The sequence below is a fragment of the Zingiber officinale genome, chromosome 1A (assembly GCF_018446385.1).
Source record: "Zingiber officinale cultivar Zhangliang chromosome 1A, Zo_v1.1, whole genome shotgun sequence".
In the NCBI taxonomy this organism is placed as follows: domain Eukaryota; kingdom Viridiplantae; phylum Streptophyta; class Magnoliopsida; order Zingiberales; family Zingiberaceae; genus Zingiber; species Zingiber officinale.
Window position 1 is genome coordinate 7,274,181 of NC_055987.1, and position 16,731 is coordinate 7,290,911.

Here is a 16,731-nt window from a genome sequence, read left to right on the forward strand (position 1 = left end):
GCCAGCGACGAGGAGGAAAGTGGTGGACATACGGTGGACGGCGCGATATAGGTTTAGGTTTAGAGGGAAGAGTAAAGTGTTGCAAATTTTGGCTAAGTATTGGTGGGAAAATTAAATTATTTTATTTTATCATAGACACCGGGTTTTAAAAACTGTTGTTAAAATCGGTGTCTATTAACGAAAAAAAAGGCGCTCATAGGCATCGACTTAAAAACCAATGTCTATGAGCGAAAATCTGCGCTTATAGATACCGATTTTTGGAAAAATCAGTGTAAAATACTCAAAGACATCGATTTTTGCTTAAAACCGATGTTGTTCCACCGATGTCTATGAGGGTTTTTCTTGTAGTGAAGGGTTCAGCACTGCTCACCCACCGCTCTTCACCGGAGACGACTTCAGGTACTGGAAGGGCCGGATGGAGGTGTATCTCCAGACTCACTTTGAAGTATGGATGATCGTCAAAATCGGGCTTCAACTACCAACTGACAGCGCCGGCAAGCCACTACCATACAAGGACTGGGACGCGAATCTTATCAAAAAGGTAGAAGCGAACGCTAAGGCGACTTGCACCCTCCAGTGTGGCCTATCGAAGGAGGAGCTGAACCACGTCGGCCTTTTCTCCAGCGCTAAGGAATTATGGGAGAAGATGATCGAGCTTCATGAAGGGACGTCTGACACCAAGGTAAGTAAAAGGGATTTAATACTTAATAAACTATATAATATTAAAATGCAGGAAAACGAGACGACTAGCCAACTCCATGCCCGGATACAAGATCTACTCAACGGGCTTCATGCAATCAAACAAAAAGTGGAGAACTGCAACCTAATCAGGTACTCTCTGAACGCTTTTCCAAGGAACACCTTGTGGATATCCATGGTAGATGCTTACAAGGTTTCTAAGGACCTTTCTTCTATTAAATTAGATGAGTTATTCTCTAAATTCGAGTTGCATCAGCATATTAATGCACGCCTGGTCGAAAAGGGTATAGCTTTGGTTGCAAGTACCGACAGATCACATGAGTCAAAACCAAGGCAAAAAACCCAACCAGAATCAGAAGAAGAACCAGATTCAGACGACGACGATGACGATGACGAAGACGAACTCACGACTGAGCTCGTCAACCTAGTGAAAAAGCTCTACAAGAAGAAGAATGACTTCAACAAAAAGGATGCCAGAAAGGTCATTCAGTCCAAGGAAGCCCAACCAAAGGTAAAGTTCGAGGTGACGTGCTACGGATGCAATCATAAAGGGCACATCAAGGCCAACTGTCTAAACTAGAAAGATGCAAAAAAGGCAAGAAGGAAAAAAGCCCTGAAGGCAACTTGGGACAAGTAGTCCTCAGAGGAGTCTGATGACAAAGAACTCTAGCAGACAATTTTTGCCGCAATGACGACCCGGGGTCAGATCAACAGATTTGAAAGTGAGGACGAATCGGAGGCTGAGTCCGAGAGAAGCCATGGATCCGCATCCGTTTCCGAAGGGTCAAACCCCTCTGTAAGTACAAATCATCTATATAATTTAATAAATTACTTAATGCACAAATTAGCTAAGTCTAATGTTCGGATCAAGTCGCTTCTGAAGGAGGTAACATTCCTTAAAGAAGTGACTAATACCGAATCCTTGCTTGACCCTGCTCAGGCTGGAACCTCAACTCAAGTTCAAAAACTTGAGGAAGAGAATTCCAGCCTGAAAAATCAAGTCAAGGATTTGAAGACTACATTGGAACGGTTTACACTGGGTTCCAAGAATCTTGACTTGATTCTTGGAAAACAGAAAACCGTATATAATCGATCCGGACTAGGATATAAAGCTAAAAAGAAATATCGGTCTTATTTATCGCTTATTAATATACCGATTAGTAAGATAGTCCAAGCATGGGTACCTAAGTCCAACTTGGTCAATCAAGTTGGACTTGGTCAATATTGGGTCCCCAATGATCAAGTACACTACCTTGATAGACCATATCGAGGCTATGATCCAGGGGGAGCCAATAGAAAAACTATCTTAATAAATAGAATTGTTTGATGATTGTTTATTTACTTTCTTGTTAATATGCATATTTAGATTAGGATAGATTAAGGACCCAGACATAATTTACACTTGCCTAGTTAAACCTAGGGGTTTCAAAAAGAAAATTGAATATGTTATTTCTTTGAGCGGTTCTGTCTAGGAAGTGGTGGATGATCCCATACCCAAGAAGGCCTAGTGTCTCGCCACAACCTGGAAATCAATCTTTGAAATACATATTTAATTGACTAATTGGAAAACCTAAGTTTAACTCAAATGTAAATTAATCCTTAGAAATAATCTAAATCAAAGATAATCAGCTCACAAAACTATTTAAGGTTCCTTGAATAATAACTTAGAATCAGGTGAGATGGATCTAGGTTAAATTTAGCAGTTCAACTTAATTAATCAATTTAATTTAATTATTCAAATTAATTTAATTAATCAATTCAATTTAATCAATAATTTAACTTAATTTAATAATTAAACTTAATTAATTAATTTAATTTAATAATTTAACTTAATTAATCAATTTAATTTAATTATTCAAATTAATTTAATTAATCAATTCAATTTAATCAATAATTTAACTTAATTAATTTATTTTAATTTAATTTAATAATTTAACTTAATTAATCAATTTAATTTAATTATTCAAATTAATTTAATTAATCAATTCAATTTAATCAATAATTTAACATAATTTAATAATTTAACTTAATTAATTAATTTAATTTAATTTAATAATTTAACTTAATTAATTAATTTAACTCAATTAATAATTTAACTTAATTAATTGATTTAATAATTTAACTTAATTTAATAATTTAACTTAATTAATCAATTTAATAATTTAAATTAATTAGTCAATTTAATAATTTAATAAAATTATTAATTCAATCGAATTGACTTAACCCAATTGAGTTGATTAACTTAATAAACCATCTCACAAACACCCATAGGAATACCGTGGTTGATCATCTAGATTGGGTGAGATGGAATATTAAGATAATTTCAGTCAAACTATCTTCTAAATCCAGAAAATGACCCAAGTCAAATATTTTATGTAGGAACATAAAGATTTGGATCAATGGATGCTAGATAATGGATGCTCCAGATACATGACCGGAGACAGACTGAAATTCACAAAGTTGAAACTTAAGAACCAAGGGTCTGTCGCGTTCGGCAACGACGGAACCCTTAAAGTAATCAGAATAGGTAACATCCTACTAAATTTCGATTTTTACATTCAAAAAGTATTATTAGTTGAACAATTCAGTTTCAATTTACTTAGTATTAGCCAGTTATGTGGCTCAGGATATTGAGTCACATTTTCAAAAACTGAATGTATAATTAAGAATATCAATAATCCTGAAATTAAACTTAAGGGTATTAGGAAAAAGAATATTTATACTATTGACCTACCAACTTCCTCACTAGAGTGTTTATTAACACAACAAGAGGAAACTGAGTTATGGCACAGGAGACTGGGTCACACTCATACTAGACTCATTTCAAAAATGAGTCAAAATGGTCTAGTTAGAGGTCTGCCCAAATTAAAATTTATTGAAAATTCAACTTGTGTTGCTTGTCAACAAGGTAAACAAACCAAGTCAAACCATAAGTTAACGAACCTAAACAGAATAAGTTCAATACTTAAGCTCCTTCACCTAGACTTGTTTGATTCACATGGAGCCAAGTCACTAAGCAAAAATCAATATTACTTAGTAATAATCGACAACTCAAGATTCACTTGGGTAAAATTTTTAAAAACGAAAGATGAAACCTTTGAAGTATTTAATTTTTTTTGCAAATTAATAGAAAATGAAAATGACGCTCAGATAAAAAGAATTAGAAGTGACCATAGGGGAGAATTTAAAAACTATAACTTTATTGAATTCTGTGAAACTAATGGGTATAAACATGAATATTCTTGTCCTAGAACCCCCCAACAAAATGGTTTAATAGAACGTAAAAACAGAACTCTACAAGAAGCCGCTAGAACCATGTTAAACAAATACAAACTATCTAATCAATTCTGGGCTGAAGTAATTAATACAGCCTGTTATATACAAAATAAAATTTTAATTAATAAAAGTCAAAATAAAACACCGTATGAAATATATTATAATAAATTTCCTAACTTAAACTATTTGAAAGTATTTGAGTGTAAAGTATTCATCCTAAACACTAAAGATTACTTATGAAAATTTTCATCAAAAACAACCCCAGGAATATTTTTAGGGTACTCAACAACCAGTAGGGCATACAGAGTTTATAACAAAAATACCCTAAAAGTTGAAGAAACTGTAAACGTAATATTTGATGAAGAAAATAATATACCCAATGTAATAAATGGAAATAATGTTTAGCATCCAGTCACCCTCGACCTGCTAGGACTTCCTCACCAAGTGTCCGGTCAATCCCTTTGACCCACTTGGACTTTTCTCCTCGTGCCAAGTATCCGATCAATCCTTTGACCTACTTGGACTTCTCAATACCAAGTATCTGGTCAATCTTGACCCACCTGAATTTCCACGTGCCTGGCTTCACTCACCAGGACCTTCGGCTAGCTTCACTCACTAGGATTTTCATACTACCTAGCTTCACTCACTAGGTCTTTCACCTGGCTTCACTCACTAGGGCTTCTCCTCTGCCTAGCTTCACTCACTAGGTCTTTCACCTGGCTTCATTCACCAGGATTATTATTCTGCCTAACTTCACTCACTAGGTCTTTCACTTGGCTTCACTCACCAGGATTTCCCAACTGCCTTGCTTCACTCATTAGGACTTCCCAGTCGGTCTTGACGTACTTGACTCTTCTTCACATCTAACTGGTCAACCTTGACCAAAGGAGAATTGTACCAATAATCAACCCAAATGAACGATTGCACCTGCAATTTCCATGTATTGTAGTCTCCATGTATTGTCAAACATCGAAATTCAAACATCAAGACTCAAGCTTGAGCCATCTCAAGCTTAGTCAACCAGGTCAACCTTGACTTAGGGAATATTACACCAATAAAATGAACTTCCTGCATCAATAAATGAGAGGAGCTTTTACCAATCAACCTCCTGCTCCGTTGAGGCGAAACCCTAGTTTGGCGGAGAGTGATGCCCTAGTTCATCGACTAGTGATGAGAGACAGGAAGGAGAGGGCTCGTGTCTAGGAAGAGCTCGTTGATCGAGGGAGGGCTTGCGGTGAGGGAGAGCCCATTAATCGAGAGAGGGCTTGTGGTGAGGGAGAGCTCATCAATCGAGAGAGGGGCCCGCGGTGAGGGAGATTTTGTAGGCAAGAGAGGGCTCGCGTCTATTGAGAGCTCATCGATCGAGAGAGAGCTCGCGGGGAAGGAGAGCTTGTGGCAGGAGAGGGCTCGCTGCGAGAGAGAGTTGTAGCTTCAACGAGAGAGGGCAACTAGAGGTCGGTAAATCGCAACGAGAGAGGTAATTCAGAGAGGGAGGAGATGCGGCTAGGGTTCTGCGGAGAGGAAAAGAGGGGAATGAGTTTCTGCGCATCAAAAGTTTTCAGCGCGTCAAAACTTTTATGATCTGCACTTTAACGACTTCTCACCACGGCGGATGACGACGTGGAACTTGCCACATCACCAAACCGCACGAAATCACAGCATTATCACCACAGGAGATGAAAACTATATATATATATATATAACATAGACTTTATAATGTTGCAAATACATAATTAAAAAAATTGCAAACGTATAAACAAACTTTAGATGAACTTGCTTATGAACAATTAATTAAATGTCACAAAGTATTGTGAGAATTTGTTTTAAAAAATACTTTTCATGTACATGATATGTTTATATTTTGGAAATAATTAGTGTTTAATTGTTTATCAATCTTAATCAATACGGGAATCGAATTCATTCAAGGCGAACATCAAATATCTACATGAAAAGTACATGTACAACTGTTTAACATGTATGAACCGTGTTTCTTTTTGTTGGAATGTTGTAATAACTTTGTTAAATAAATTATCTATCTTCTCTCCTCGGAGTCTTCTCTTTATACTTAAATGATTACAAAGATATTTCTATACAATATTATAGAAGAGAGATTTTCATAACCAATATTTTTTTCTATAAGATCTGAAAAACTATACTAGAGAGATTGAAAACTTTACAGGTGAAATTGAAAACTATACTAGAGAGATTGCCACAAATTAAGAAAAAAAAAAAAAGATTGTACATGATAGTAAAATGATTGTGTGAAAATTATCTCTACATTTAGTATTTGCTTCATAGCTTGATCATTATTTTGATGCGCTAATTAATTCATTTAGTTTAAGAATGTGATGGCCATGATGGTTCAAATCAGTGTTATGTTACAATGATAATGATAGTTGTTGCAAGATTATCCTGATGATATGACTATACTTATAATACCTGATTACTTTTATACTATTGCTACAAAAGAATTAACTCGAAGATGATCTAACAATAAGATAGCTAACAGTACATGGCCCAACACAGTCAATAAAAGACCTAATATCCATGGGGAATACAACAAGTTGGAATAGCACTTATGCAAACACAAAACAAATTATGCAGTTAATCTAGAGCATTAATGTCAAGTGCTTCCAACATAGCCATACTGCTTTCAGCTAATTAAACCTGCAAAACAATATAATCAAGCAATTAAGTGTATTACTTAGCTATCTAGTAATGAAACGAAGTTTAATCACCAGGTAATAAGAAGCTCCATGTTGGAGAGGATAGAGGGTGACTCCCCACTCATCAGTGAGCACAGGTTGGCCGGATTGATCGAGAAGGATGGCTTCCGGCCCGAACAGTTGCCGTATATTTATCCGGCCGGCCGCGACCTCATACGCCGCCTCGCTGGTGATCACCGTTGATCGGGCGCAGGCGGCTGCTCCGGCATCAAATATACCATCTCCAATTTCCCCCATCAACTCTGTTTATTTGATAAATTAATCAAAGAAGTAAATGACAGATAATTGTGCATATAGAAAATCCTATGCATGAAAAAGAGACAGCATAATTTGTATGAATCCCATGCACACGTCCAATCTATAGGAGAAATGACACAACCATCCACTGTGTCATTCAATCCCCATCATGCATCTTGGTGACATGACCACATAGAGCTCTCTGATCAGATCTGTTCATACTTGTCTTTTCTCTACATGAATCTGTTTTCCCTTCTCTTTCATGAGAAAGATTGCGTGCACGTAGCTGTTGTTCCAACAGTAAGACAGCTCTCAATTTTGGGAGCATCATGACCTTACAGAAAGCAGGTGGCTGCAAAATTTGAAGTGAAAGCACATGGAAATATAATGTACATAACGCGAAGTAGATGGATCAGCTCACTGAAGCATCACTCTCAGTATGTGAGAGCTGCGTCATTAATAGCTCATACCTTGTATGTCGCTGATAGGGCTACCATTAACGCAGCTGCCTACAGTGGCAGCACTAGAAGTTGGAACAGCAGCAGCAGCAGCGGCAGCAGCTGCCGCTGCTGCATAAAGATGTTGTAAATATTGCATCTTCAACTTGTACTCTTGGTGATCATCATGATCTGGTTTCATGAGTAGCTGCATCGGCGTCTCAGGATCGTAAAGGCCGTCGGAACTGATGATTCCGGTGCTCATATCTTGATACGCCGGCTCCGCGAGTGAGTTCATCTGCTTTGGGAGTAAGGTCGTCGGCGGCAGCCGGGGAGAGAAGTGCTGGAATCTAGTCGGGAGGGGTAGGGTTTTGTTGCCGGAGTCGGCGGACTGGGCTGAGGAGGAGGAGGAGGAGGAAGAGGAGCCGGTGGGGGATGGTTTCGGTGTGCGGCGGGCGGCTGCCGGGCTGAGGTGGTTGCGGTTTCCGTGCTTGTTCTTGGAGCGGGACTTGCGGTTCTGGAACCAGTAGAAGACGTTGGCGTCGCCGACGGGTCCGAACTCCTGGAGCTGAAGTCGGATCTTGCGGATCTCATCGCGGCTGGGGTTCACCATGCCGGAGTTGAAGATGGCATCCAGGATCCGGATTTGCTCCGGCTTCGGGTTCCACCTTGGCTTCGGATCGGGGCTCCTCTCCTCACAGCCTACGCATGTGCACCACAGAAAGCAAGCAATCATCATCATCATCATTTGTTAAAGCCCTAACCCTAACTCCCTAACTCTCAAAAGAAAGATAGATGGTTATGATTACTGACCTAGATTTTTCTGGTGAATGATGTGATCATGCTGCCATTGGTTGATGCAGGGCTTGGACTTGAACATGCTCGTCCAGTGCTTGTTGGATGAGGCCATGGTGGTGGTGGTGGTGGTGGTGGTGGTGGTGGTGGTGGTGGTGCAGTAGAAGAGGCAGAAGAGTAGTAAGTATATAATGAAAACAGTAGTGTCTCCTTATCTCCGTGTGACATATATGTACATGTTCAATTCCTTTCCTATAACAGCCACCACCTACTCTGCTCGATTTTTCACATCTAAATATGAATTAAAAGGAACAGTGGTGCCCTCTGCCAACTTCCGCAGTGGGTACTGCATATTAATTAATCAGATAATTCATTGTAAAGTATATACGAAAAGGCACTGTTCATATGACTTGTGGCACTGGAAATTACTGAAAGATGGAAGAGTTTAGGGAAGAGGGACACGAATTACTAATGCAAGCAACCAATTGTACACAGTACAAGAAAGAAAGAGAAATGGAAAAAGCATTTGGGGTTGAAAATTCCATTATTTTTCCTTTATGGAAGGGTTTCATTCGAGAGTGATCGTGGATACTGATTTAGATCGATATATAATTTGGCACGTCTTGTCATTTTCCACAAGAGGCGAGTACTTGTGCTGAGGTTTTGAAGGGTAGTTTGTTGGCTTGCAGGAGAAAGAGATAATGAATAGGAAGAGTTAAAGTGTAGGATTATTCTAATGGAGGAGCTGGTTGTTGTGGAGGAATAAATGCATTGAGAAAGAGAGAGAGAGAAGAGAGAGTGAGAGTTTTAAAGGAGAAATTAAGCACAAAAAGTGGAGTTGATTGGGAAATGAGTTGGGGTGGAGTAATTGCACGGGGTGAATTGGATTGTTTTGGGTCATACGGTGAGGTGAGTGAAAATTGGATTGACTCGAGGGGTCTTCACCCTTTTGCCTTCTTCTCTATGGCTATGATAAGGGCAATAAAAGCTTTCATTACTTTCAATGGCCTGACTTCATGGAGCTAGACAAGTACTACATTGGTTTTGGTTTTAGTCTTTCAATCTTGAATTGGATATGCATAATTGTTTGGGACAGTAAATAACTTGACCTAATTCGAAGTTGGTGTATGCAAATATAATAATTAAAAAGAGAATGATATTTTATCAAATTGCAGGTGAAGATGTATGTGCAGGCCGGTTAATCTATAGTTGTTGAATATGCAATAAACATCATATTAATTACAAGGCATGCATGCAACAAGGTATCTGGAAGTAACACGTCCATCACTTGCCTGAAATTTACTCTCTCTTTTTTTAAAAAAATTCACGTTATCCAATCTACAGTGGCAGACCAGTGCAATGATATATATGAATTTGCTTTAATTTGCATCTGAAAGCTTTCTTCTTCCGCGTGCAAACGTGTTCAGCAAGTCAATCTTTGTGGTCGGGACGATTACTTGTAAGTGTTTGAGACTCCGATGAGCTGCCCTGCGGGTGAGCTAGGGATGATGACGTGTGTGCTCCCTCCCTCCCTTCCTCGTGAGACCCTCTGACTAAGCCAGATCCGCCCATCATCGTCATCATCATCATCATCATCATCACCACCACCACCACCACCACCACCAAATGCATACTGCTGCATCCTCCTCCCGATGAGGTGTAGTTTCTGGGCACAGACCAGCAAAAGCAAAAAAGAAAGAGGCAATAAATACAATAAATTAAATGGCCTTGAATGAGCCATGTACAGTTGAGCACAAACCGCGGGGCACAAATCCCATCGTCGACCTCTAGAGTCTTGCCATGCCCATTCCCACGCCCATGCATTCTCTTCATCCTGCACCCTGAAGTCGACATGAGAATTGCATTTTTTTTAAAAAAAAATAATAATAACAAAGATCTATAGGGAGGAAATTGGGGGAGAAAAGGCTGCTCTGTTTCCTCTCTGCTTCATTTCTCCGTACCCATAAAGCGTGCAAAGTCAGCTGCTGGCTTTCTAAACTGAAAAGGTCGGAGCTCGCTTTACTGATCCAGGCCTATTTAAAGCTCCTGCGCCGGGGAATCTTCACACTCCGACTATGGCAACGTTATTTACTCCCAACTAAAACTGCTGTTAATCGGCATTAAGATATTCGTGGATAAGTATATTTTGCAGAGAGCACTCGATCTCACGTGGATAAGCATTGACTGATCGAGGATGGAGATGTCAATTACTCTCATCTGTTGCGTGCAATCACGGACAGTTTAAATGAATTGCGAGTGGGAATAGAAAGAAGAAGGCATGCAGCAGCGACGGATGCGGGCCGTTCCTCCTGCTGCTGCAGCATATGCTTCAATCAATTCGAAGAGACAAAATATACATGTTATATTTTTCCAAATGATCATATCCTTTTCTCAGTCTCTCAGGTTTGCGATTCATGGAGGAGAATTCAGCAGGCGAAAGGAGAAATTGGGTTCGTGTGTGGGCTTGGACTAATTTCCGAAGGGCTTGCGTTGGGCCGCATAAATCTAATGATTTCATCTTTATTATTATTGATATTTTAAATCATTTTTTTTTGTCCTATGGTATTTTTATTTTCAAAATAACATTATCAATTTAATTATTTCTGTTGCATTAGATTTAACCCGTGTTATTTGGTCAACCGGTGTCCAAAAAAAATCAAAGAAGAAAAAGAAGGTAAGAGGAAGTTGGAGGTAGTTGACTAAGTCAACGTGCACATGCGTTCTAGAGGTCAACTGATGTTGCGTCCTTCAACGAAAGTCATAGAGCGAGGAATTTTTTTTATTTGTTATTTAGCTTCCTGAATTAATTATATATTTAGATTTAACGTTCCATTAAATTATAAATTTGTTATCAAAGATGTACACGTGGAATTATTCCCTTGGCGTGGGAATTATACTTCTGGTGCAACTTTTAAATAGTTTGTTCTATCCGTGGACATTTGTAAAGAAGGGCATACAATTGGACCCCACAAACAATAGAAAGCAGGGTTTGACTAACCGGTGACTTTAGATGGACTTCGTCCATTTAAAAAATTAAAATTTGATTTTAGAATTGAAGGAGTATTAAGAAGATCTATGTAAAAAAATAATATAAAAACTATTTTTTTTTTTCAATATTCTTCGTCCAAAACAATTAATGATCGCCACGTAACCCAACAATTTTTAGTTTAGAGGCAAAATCTAACTGAAACACCTTTTGATGTGTTTCTCCACCAATCCATTTGTTGACTTTTGAATTTCCCACGTGTTGATTATTTAATTCTTAACTGACAACATTGACTGAGGTAAACTGGCCATGCAAATCCAACCTATTCGTTGAATTAGTGCAGTTGAAAAAAAAAACAATCCCATAAGTACATCGTAACTGAATCGTAAATATGTGCATATGACCGGACGCCCTTCCAGAAACAGGATCGAGATTAGTTGTCGGAGGGCAGGCAGTCAATTCCAACACGCTTCTGACCTCGTGGCCATTGAACCAAGCCAGGAATGAATCTAGCAGAGAAGTGAAAAGCTGCTTTCCCATTCCAATCCATCATCCATATTAATCCAACCAACCAACCAACCAGAGGTATAGCAGCAGCTCAATTCCACTACCTTCATGGCTTCCAATATCACGCACCACCGCGTCAAGCAAGAAGAAGAGCAGCAGCAGCAGCAGCTCCCTCTCAACGAGAACGACTCCCAGGACATGATCCTCTTCGAGGTCCTGCGCGAGGCCTCGTCCATGGCCCCCTCCGCCGCCCCGCCGCCTCTCCCCTCCGTTCTCCTCAAGGCCCGCGCCGCCCTCCAACCGCGCGCCCGGAAGTACCGCGGCGTGCGCCGCAGGCCGTGGGGCAAGTTCGCCGCCGAGATCCGCGACTCGACCCGGCACGGCGCGCGCCTCTGGCTCGGCACCTTCGACACCGCCGAGGAGGCCGCCGCCGCCTACGACCGGGCCGCCTTCCGGATGCGCGGCGCCAAGGCGCTGCTCAACTTCCCGCCGGGCGTTTCCCTCCCCGCCGGACCTTCCGCGACCTCGATCGACGAGCAGAGACTCGGTGACTCGGCCTGATCGACGATCGAGGAAGCTACCTGCTACCCTGCAGATGTACAGAAGAATTCCAGAGGTTTTATATTCGTTCCGTGATCAAAATTTGTAGCTCGATCGGATAAACTCGATATGCTTATAAAGATCGGAGAGGAGAGATTATTTGGAATCATGGGATAGGGCCTTCGATCGAGGCCATTTCCAGTCACTCTGTTTCTAATTCCCATGAAAATTACATGAACTGGTAGTGGTAACCTTCTTCGAATCTCCTCCTTGTCTCGCATACAAAGTTTCTTCTTGATCATCGATTCATCACGCAGCTCTGTTTGTTTTGGGATTTGGAATCTGAGGCTCTGTGCGAAATATGAAAAATGGCCTGCCCCATGTTTTTGTTGCATCGCATTCCAGTGCGAAACGTGATCAAGAACGACAAAGGCGACCTTAATTCGATCCGCACAGCAATTTGGAAAATGACAGAATCAAGCCGATGGGCATCACTGTTGGTGTCCGTCAATTCACAACCTAACCATGGAGATTTTTCTTTCGTCATTTCAATAACAATAACAAAAAATTAAAAAGAATTGACGAACCGATTAAATAAGGTAATCGACTCCAATCTAACTAAATTATTAAAATAATTATTTAAATTTATTTTTTTTATGAGTTTAAGTTTGATTCGAACTTGAATTAAATTTAATTCATTTAAATATTATGCTCTCAATTCAAATTTATTTATTTATTTGAATTATAATTATCGAACAGAACACTAAATTTGTTCACAGTTCAATTAAAGGTCTAACCAATTAAGTCGTAATTATTCGACAACAGCTAGTTGCACCAGAGATAGCAAATATAAAGATTTGCTAATAAATTTAAAATTTCAACTATTTTAATTATACCTAAAGTTTCCAAAACAAAAAACTTCAATTAAAAAATTAACTAATTATTTAAAACTAGACAATTTATTTATTTAAATTTATCTGTGTTTAAATGAGGAGCGGTAAAAGTGGCTCACATTAAAAGTATGAAATTATTTTTATTTTTATTTTTTCAAAAATGGAAAGCTCATTCAATATTTTAACTATAAGGCAACGTATTAATAAAAGTTTTCTTATATGGAAATAGAGGAAATGTAGTAATTTTAAATTATCAATATGTCTATTATAAAAGTAGATTGAAAAAAGGGGAAAGGATTTAATTCCTTTCCATTTTGCTAAAATTTAATAGAAGTGACGTTGGAAAACGTCCAATTTTATTTCGTTTTTATATGTAGACATATTAAAGAATTCATTTTTATATTAATATTTGGTTTGCATTTGCTCAAAATGTAAAAAAAATAAAATATGATCAAATTTACTTGATTTCGTTAGCAATATAAAAATATAAATTATCGTTAATAAATTAATTTGGAAATTTTAATTTAGTTTTATTCATCCGATATGAAATTACATTTAAGGAAATCAATTTATTAAGAATTAAAATTGGTGATTTAAAAAAACATTAGAATTGATTAAAATATATATAATCATAATGGAAAAATGGTAATTAGTAATCAATTCATTATTACGGACCCAACGTAGAGTTTTATTTTCGAACGGCCGAGTGTAGATGAATTATTCAAACCCGGATTCCAAATCGAACCGGACCGAGCACTGGTTCAGGTTCAACCACAATTTCGTAGTTCACAGCTATAAAAACGCAATTTTAATGGAAACAGAGCAGTGATTTCACCGAATACCTTCGAGACTAGCGATGGATTCAGTCGCCGACGCCTCCGCCGCCGCCGATCGGAGGCCACTCCGTCTCTTCTTCATTCCCTACTTTGCCTCAGGTCACGTGATACCTTTGGTTGACATTGCCCGCTTCCTTGCTGCCCGCGGAGTCGATTCCACCATCCTAGCCACCCCCTGCAACGCCGCCCTCGTCCGAGCCACCGTCGACGACGCAGCCGCCGCTGGCCTCCGGATCCAGCTACTCGAATACCCCTTCCCGTCAGCGGAGTCGGGCCTCCCTCCGGGAGTAGAGAACATCAGCGCACTGCCCCCCTCTGAGTGCCACAAGATCGACCACGCCATCCCCTTCACCCGCCCCACCCTCGAGCACCTGCTCGGCCTCCACCGCCCGGATGCTGTTGTCTCCGACGCCCATTTCCCGTGGACTGTAGATATCGCTCGCGAACTCGGCATCCCGCGCATCACGTTCGCCGCGGTGGGGTTCCTGGCCTACTGTATCTCGCAGTATGCATGGGAGAAGCAGCCGTTCAAGGACGTCGCCCGCGACGACGAGCTCGTTCCCATCCCGGACCTCCCTCACCCGTTGTTACTAGCGCGATCTGAGATCCCCGACTTCCTCATCCGGAATACTGTCTTCGGTAGACTCATCGATGAAGTCTACGAAGCAGACAAAGCAAGCCTCGGCCTCATCATCAACAGCTTTACAGAGTTTGAGGGCATCTACCTAGATTACTTCCGACGAGTGTTCAGCATCAAGACCTGGTTCGTGGGCCCTATCGCCTTGAAGGATTCTGAATCCCACAGCGTCGGGGTCCGAGGTGGCGGCGTCGACCCTGCCGCCGTCGGGAACAGAGCACGTTGCCTCTCGTGGCTCAGCGAGCAGAAGCCGAGCTCGGTGGTGTACGCCTGCTTCGGTAGCTGGAGCCAGTTCTCGGGCGAGCAACTCAGGGAGATGGCGCTCGGGCTAGAGGCTGCCGGCCACCCGTTCTTGTGGGTGGTGCGAGAGGCGGACGGGACCGAATGGATGCCGCATGGATTCGAGCAGCGGGTGAAGGGGCGCGGGCTTGTTCTTCGGGGTTGGGCCCCGCAGGTAGAGCTGCTCAGCCACGCCGCTGTCGGCGCGTTCGTGACGCACTGCGGGTGGAACTCGATTCTGGAGGGCGTTTCCGCCGGGTTGCCGATGGTGACGTGGCCGATCGGGACGGAGCAGTTTATGAACGAGAAGCTGGTGGTGGAACGACTCCGCATCGGCGTCAAAGCGTCGGACAGCATAAGGAGCGCGATGGATCCAAATCGGACGATCGTGAAGGCAACGGAGCTGGCAAGGGCGATAGGGAGCATCATGGACGCTGGGGAGGCGGCCGAGGGAACGAGAAGGCGGTCGAGGGAGCTCGCGGAGAAGGCCAGAGCGGCGGTAGAGAAGGATGGTTCGTCCGACAAGGATTTGAACGATTTGATAGAGGATATATACGTCTGGCACGACAACAAAAAGACCGCCGCCGCGAAGGCGGTCGACATTTAGACTTAGCAGAGTATTCGTTGACGAATCTGTTCCTTGTCGTTGACTATTGGTTCTGTTTGCTTCAACTTTTGATAACAAATTGGCCGTTGGAATAATTGGATTGCATCCAAATTCTCTTATTAGGAGCAAATCCCCTGTAACATTTAGTTTAATATTTTCTATAACATTGATAATTAATTGTCAGCTGTATAACATTTAATAATTACACCTCCTCAAACTTTTCCATATTTATGAATTTATGGTCCACACCCATAAAAAGGCTATACACTTTTATTATATTATTATTAGCATTATTATAAAATATCTAACTGTATTTTATAAGTTAAAATTCCTTGCGAGAGGCATCATCATAAAAGAACAGAGCAGATATTATCACTGAGTTTTGGTAAGATTCATTATTCTTGCATCATAAAAGAACAGAAGTAAAATTTATATCTATTGTAAATTCATTGTCAGAAAAGCCTTAAACATCGCATCGCTTGTATATTTGGCATATATATCGAAATGCAGCAACCCATCTTAGTCATGTGTTTTCAAAGTTTATAAGTTTTGCAAAAGATTTTAGTTCTTGCATATATGATGATGAAGAGGAAGATGATTTTTTGGAAGCATGGCAAGTAATGCTGGAAAAATGGGCACTAGAATACTGAATAGTATTAATTGGTAATCTTTGAAAATCTGGAATTACATGGTAAGCTATGGGAAATAAAAAAAAAAACTACAATTGCATTGTCAAACGGTGAAAAAAGAGGACAAGGATCTTCTGGTCCAAGATCCTTAGATAAGTCTTGATCATCTGTTCATTCATTAACGAGATGAACTGGACCCCACCTGTTTAACAGGTGGGGTCCAGTTCATCAAGCCAATGAATGAACAGGACCTCTTCTGATCTAGAAAATTCTGGACTAGAGGATCTGGCCTCGGGAAAAGAAGATCTTTTTGATAACTTACCAAGAGTTAATATAGTTGACTAGCTTTAATGTTAATGTATCATGTTCCATTCTGCATTATAAATTCAAACATGACAAGCACTTAAGAAAAGAATGAGCAATAGATAAATTGAATGTGCTGTAGCAACTCCCATTTCAAAAGAAAATATCTTTTCCTCAAAATTGAGTGCACTAGCATATTACTATTTTATTATTTTCATGGATGATTTTACTAGAATGATGTGAATATATTTTCTCAGCCAAAAACTTGAAGCATTATCTATATTTCTATAATTTAAACCACTTGTAGAGAGACAAAGTGATTTTGTTATGAAGATGTTAAGAAT

General features: G+C 40.2%; 3 protein-coding genes across 3 annotated transcripts; 2 read left to right on the forward strand and 1 right to left on the reverse strand.

Moving 5' to 3' along the window:
• Positions 1-7,394: 7,394 nt before the first annotated feature.
• On the reverse strand, positions 7,395-8,300 carry LOC121996276 (WUSCHEL-related homeobox 9-like). Its single transcript, XM_042550192.1, has 2 exons — positions 8,189-8,300; positions 7,395-8,077 (listed from the first exon to the last, which is right to left on the reverse strand). The coding sequence occupies exons 1-2, from the start codon at positions 8,283-8,285 to the stop codon at positions 7,395-7,397; spliced, it is 780 nt and encodes a 259-aa protein (XP_042406126.1). The 5' UTR covers positions 8,286-8,300.
• Positions 8,301-11,640: 3,340 nt separating this feature from the next.
• LOC122016799 (pathogenesis-related genes transcriptional activator PTI5-like) lies at positions 11,641-12,467 on the forward strand. The gene has a single exon (XM_042574202.1). The coding sequence runs from the start codon at positions 11,772-11,774 to the stop codon at positions 12,222-12,224; it is 453 nt and encodes a 150-aa protein (XP_042430136.1). The 5' UTR covers positions 11,641-11,771; the 3' UTR covers positions 12,225-12,467.
• A 1,485-nt stretch (positions 12,468-13,952) lies between these two features.
• On the forward strand, positions 13,953-15,455 carry LOC121996285 (scopoletin glucosyltransferase-like). The gene has a single exon (XM_042550201.1). The coding sequence runs from the start codon at positions 13,953-13,955 to the stop codon at positions 15,453-15,455; it is 1,503 nt and encodes a 500-aa protein (XP_042406135.1).
• Positions 15,456-16,731: the final 1,276 nt, after the last annotated feature.

Coding starts and splice junctions, on each gene's coding strand:
- LOC121996285 (XM_042550201.1), top strand. CDS start 13,953: ATGGATTCAGTCGCCGACGCCTCCGCCGCCGCCGATCGGAGGCCACTC.
- LOC121996276 (XM_042550192.1), bottom strand. CDS start 8,285: ATGGCCTCATCCAACAAGCACTGGACGAGCATGTTCAAGTCCAAGCCC. Junction 8,078..8,188: donor CATTCACCAGAAAAATCTAG/GTCAGTAATCAT, acceptor GCACATGCGTAG/GCTGTGAGGAGAGGAGCCCC.
- LOC122016799 (XM_042574202.1), top strand. CDS start 11,772: ATGGCTTCCAATATCACGCACCACCGCGTCAAGCAAGAAGAAGAGCAG.